General features: G+C 45.8%; 1 protein-coding gene across 1 annotated transcript in view; it reads right to left on the reverse strand.

Moving 5' to 3' along the window:
* Positions 1-4,656, reverse strand: part of VSIG1 (V-set and immunoglobulin domain containing 1) — a 36,010-nt gene that overhangs the window by 10,144 nt on the left and 21,210 nt on the right. Inside the window, exon 3 of the mRNA XM_077773820.1 lies at positions 396-594. Coding sequence (XP_077629946.1) covers positions 396-594 — 199 coding nt within the window. The remainder of the gene's footprint in view (positions 1-395; positions 595-4,656) is intronic.

The following is a 4,656-nucleotide window of genomic DNA, read 5'->3' on the forward strand; positions in this document are numbered from 1 at the left end:
CCCCCAGGTAAGACTGGCTCCAAACAGAGCTTCCCTCTGAAGGAGTTGCTAGTGATCATTTAGTGGGGACTGTGCATTGTCCCATTTGTTCCCATTCCACCGATTAGAACAACGGATCCCCGGAGGTTGGGTCATCTTCTGCTTTCTGCCATTTTGGCAGCACTTACCGTTTGGCAATTGTTTCAACATGTTTTATCACGGATTTCTCAGTGTTACTATGAGGGTTGGGATGGTGCTGTATCTCTCTTTCCCTGCTAATAAAAGGAGCAAGGAGGATATTTATCCCCTGGGACTTAATTAGCACCATAACTCACTGCCCTGGATCATTTAAGGTCTTAGTTGTTCCGAGAAGAGAAAAAACAAACAAACAAACAGGAAAAAAAAATGGCCCATACCTAACACATTAACTTTGAGGATGCCTTGATTTTTTCCGACAAAGTCAGGGGGGTTGTTAACATCACAGACGTAGACACCACTATCTGCTGGTTGCATATGTGAAATAGTGATAGATGCGTTATCTGGGTCGCTGGACCCTACAATCCGACCTTTAAATTGCCCGATGGCTGTAGCTTGTCCACCTTCAGAATAGTAAATCTAGGACAGAAAAATGACACAAATGAGAACTGGAGAGTGGCCAGCACTAAGGTAAGCTACCCGGAAGCACTCTCTATCTGATGTTCCCTTTCTTGGTAAGAGGCAACATTCCCACCCGCCCCCTCCTGAAGGAAACAGATCCCATGGCAAAGGTTGCTCAAACCAGTGGGACACTAGCTTTCTCACAGCTGTGCACAACCATCTCCTCACTTGTGCACAAAGCATTACTGTGACGTCATCAGAGCAGGGATGTGTGACCACTGACAGATGATAAACAGCTGGAGCTGACAGGATTCAACTCTTATGCTTCAGCTAGATCAAGATGCTTATCTGATGAGACTACCTGGAGGAAACTCAGTGCCTAAAACACAAATGCCTGAGAGACGGCAAGATGGCGGAGAAGTAGGGAGCTCCGTGCGTTTCGCTTGCACCCATCTCTCAAACAGAGAAGGCCTGAAGTCGTAGGACACTGCGCCACAGGAGTCTGGGAAGAGAGAGAGACAGAGCACACTGGGAAGGAAACCTCATGAGTGCGTGAGTGCGAGCTGGGGACGATAAAAGAGGCCGGGACCCGGAGATACGGAGGGAGGGGAGGGAACCCGGCTTGCGGGCAGCCGCGGTGAGTGATGAGCCGCAGCGAGCCGTGGTGAGCTGCCCTGAGCCCAGGGGAAAGGAAAGAGAAGCTGAGACTGCTCGTAGAACCGTCCCTGGAGAAGAGAAAAACCTCGGCTTGGAAAGACAATGTATTTTAGTTCTGGCTGGGGTGCTGACTTTGAACTACGTGCCCCCGGTCCCAGAAGGCGCCAGGAAAAACCGCTCTGCAGCGCTCCCGGTACCATCCCCGGTGGCGGCGGCAGCGGCAGCTCGGCGGCGGCGAGGACTCTGCAGACCTGAAGCTGCTACGTTCCCCGCATGCACGTGGGGTGCGCGGAGGCCTCGGATCCCAGGTTGTATCGCTGCTTGATCCGGCGTCGGATCTGAGACTGAGACACTTCCCCCAGCCCCCACTCAACCCCCGGCAGCAGGGAAGCTGCAACCTGGGGGACTGTTTTGGGCAGTATAAACAAAGCGCAGACTGGGACCTGGAAACAGGCGGGGCGTGGGGCATAGAACTCAGCCCACCTTGGCTATGTCCTCAGCACGGGGAGATCGAACCCAAAGGAGTGATTTGCAACACTTGGTTGAGAAGGGACTGGGGCGACGCCATTGTTCTCCCCACAACCACCAAGGCGGGGCCTCAAGGAGCGGCCAGGGGGACACAGTGGAGGCGAGACCTGCCTACACCAAACCAAGCCCATCCCCTCCAGAGAGCTGTTTTGTTGTTGTTGTTGTTGTTTTTACCTAAGCCTTGGTTTGCGTGTTTATTGGTTCTGTCTGTGCGTTTGTGTACCTTTGTTCCCTCTGTGGTTGTCTGTTTTCTTTTTCCAGGGCTACCTCAAGAAACACGCCAAACTACACATGGTGGAGAGTCCCAAATACCACTACGGAGTAGGGATACAAAATAACCAAACTCTCAACAAGAGACACCATTCAAAGAACACTTCCTGAATGGAGAGGACCTGAACAGTCAAAGAGCCCTCTTTAATACAGCAGAACTCGCAGGGGCAGAGTGTACAACAAGCTTGTAAAATTAACAAGAGACAGAAAGCTAACCAAAATGATGAACCGAAGAACTCTCCTCCAAAGAAATGCCAGGAAGAAATGACAGCTAAAGAACTGCTCAAAACAGATATAAGCAACATAACTGAACAATAATTTAGAATAATACTCATAAAATTAATTGCTGGGCTTGAAAAAAGCATGGAAGACATCAGAGAAACTATTGCTACAAACACTATGGAGCTTAAAAATAGTTATGATGAATTGAAAAATACTATAAATGAGATACATAATAAAATGGAGGCGTCCAATGCACGGATTGAAGAGGCAGAAAGGAGAATAAGTGATTTAGAAGACACAATTATAGAAAAAGAGGAAGCTGAGAAAAAGAGAGATGAGCTGATCCAGGAACACGAAAGAAGAGTTGAGAGCTCNGAATGTGCTAATAGCAGGGGACTTTAATACTCCACTTACAGGAATGGGGAGATCAACTAGACAGAAAATCAATAAAGAAACAATGGACTAGGGGCGCCTGGGTGGCTTAGTCGGTTAAGCGTCCGACTTTCGCTTAGGTCATGATCTCGCGGTTCGTGGGTTCGAGCCCCGCGTCGGNCACCTCACACCGGTCAGAGTGGCTAAAATGAACAAATCAGAGGACTCTAGATGCTGGTGAGGATGTGGAGAAACGGGCACCCTCCTACACTGTTGGTGGGAATGTACACTGGTACAGCCCCTCTGGAAAACAGTGTGAAGGTTCCTCAAAAAATTAACAATAGAACTCCCCTATGACCCAGCAATAGCACTGCTGGGAATTTACCCAAGGGATACAGGAGTGCTGATGCATTGGAGCACATGTACCCCAATGTTCACAGCAGCACTCTCAACAATAGCCAGTAGCAATCTCCCTGGAACTATTATTTCATTTAGATAAATAAGGGCACTCAAATACCGAAATATTAAATGGCTAATCCAAAGTCACAGGATTCATTTACTATTATTATAATTTACCACAGTCAAGGAAGACCTGTATTCTAGTCCCCTCTCTGTTAGAGATACAAGTAGTTAGATCGTAACAGCAACTGTGGGAGCGGCATGGTGAGGTGTATGAGGCCTAGTCTAGGAATCAGATGATCTTGGCTTTAGCCATAGCTCTGCCTCTGACTGTGACATAGTCAGGGAAGGTGGCCTTTGGTTATGTCTCCATGGCAACCTGCTTTGTGATAAGAAACAATGTTATTTAATCATCTCTCCAACCTTGAGTTTCCACATCTGAATGAGGAGCCAGAACGAGGTCCTCCAAATTATGATATGTGTTCCCCGAGTGTACACACATAAGTTGATTTTAGGTGGCACATAAATGAGAAGTTGATTTTAAGTGGCATATGAATGAAAACTTATTAGAAAGACACATCTAGCACATCAAGTCTGTGACTTCATGGATAAGATTGCTTAGGGTGACACTAAGATATTTTTAAAATTTGAAGAAACCAAGTCAATATAGAGAATGACATTAAATAATCCCCCTGTTGGTGCACAATTAAGACGAAAATCATAAAGACATAATGGATTGAAGCTTGGGAATCACTGGACTAGGTGATCCCTCAGATTTCTTCATTATACACAGCCTATGTACACACTTTGTTAGTTTCATATAAATGTATGTTCAAGTGGTTGTTTATTATTTAATAAGCTGGTATTGCCATGCCCTAGTCCAGTGGAACTAAGTAATGTTTTCATAAAATTTACTGAAAGAACTTTATTTATTTAATTCACTCTTCTAACATTTTAGAAGAAACTGAAGCCCAGAGAGGTAAAAANGGAAAGGTCTAGTCTAGCACCCTGTTCTTCTAATTCTAATTCCTTGTCCAGTGCTATTTACCTTAATCAGATGGGGGAGGAAAGGCAATCAAGCAAAGCAAAAGATATTGTCAAGATAAAGTCAGATATATTCCCTTTCAAGTAGAAAGCCGATATATTTTTAAACTAAAGCAGAAAGATAGATTCTGAGGGAAAATTCAAAGAGCATATTGAAGGAGAAAAAACTTATCTCTCTCCCCCAGTTCTCTAATATCAACTAGCTTTTCTTCCTGCTACAAATGAGCCATTTATAATTCAGTTTGTCCACTCACACCTACTGAAATCACAAACTTTTGCCCCAAAGGAGTTTTGTTGGACTTACAAACCGGAAAGCCAACATTAACCGAAGGTATCCAAGTGGTCCAGGAGGATGTTCAGTTCATCAAAGGTCTATTACCTTCATCAGGGTTAACACCCAAGCTATCAGGCTTTCTATTTCACTAGGCAGCATTGGGCTTATATACTTTCTAATCAACAATTTGTGAGGTCTTGTGGACTTTTACCTGAAACACATCCTTCAGTCCATCAAGGAAGCCCTTTTACACCTCAGACATCTGGCTGCTCCCCCTGCTCCCAGGAAGACTGGGGAGTGGCGGGGGAGGCAGC

This window comes from Crocuta crocuta, unplaced genomic scaffold, assembly GCF_008692635.1.
Source record: "Crocuta crocuta isolate KB4526 unplaced genomic scaffold, BGI_CrCroc_1.0 scaffold737, whole genome shotgun sequence".
Taxonomy (NCBI): domain Eukaryota; kingdom Metazoa; phylum Chordata; class Mammalia; order Carnivora; family Hyaenidae; genus Crocuta; species Crocuta crocuta.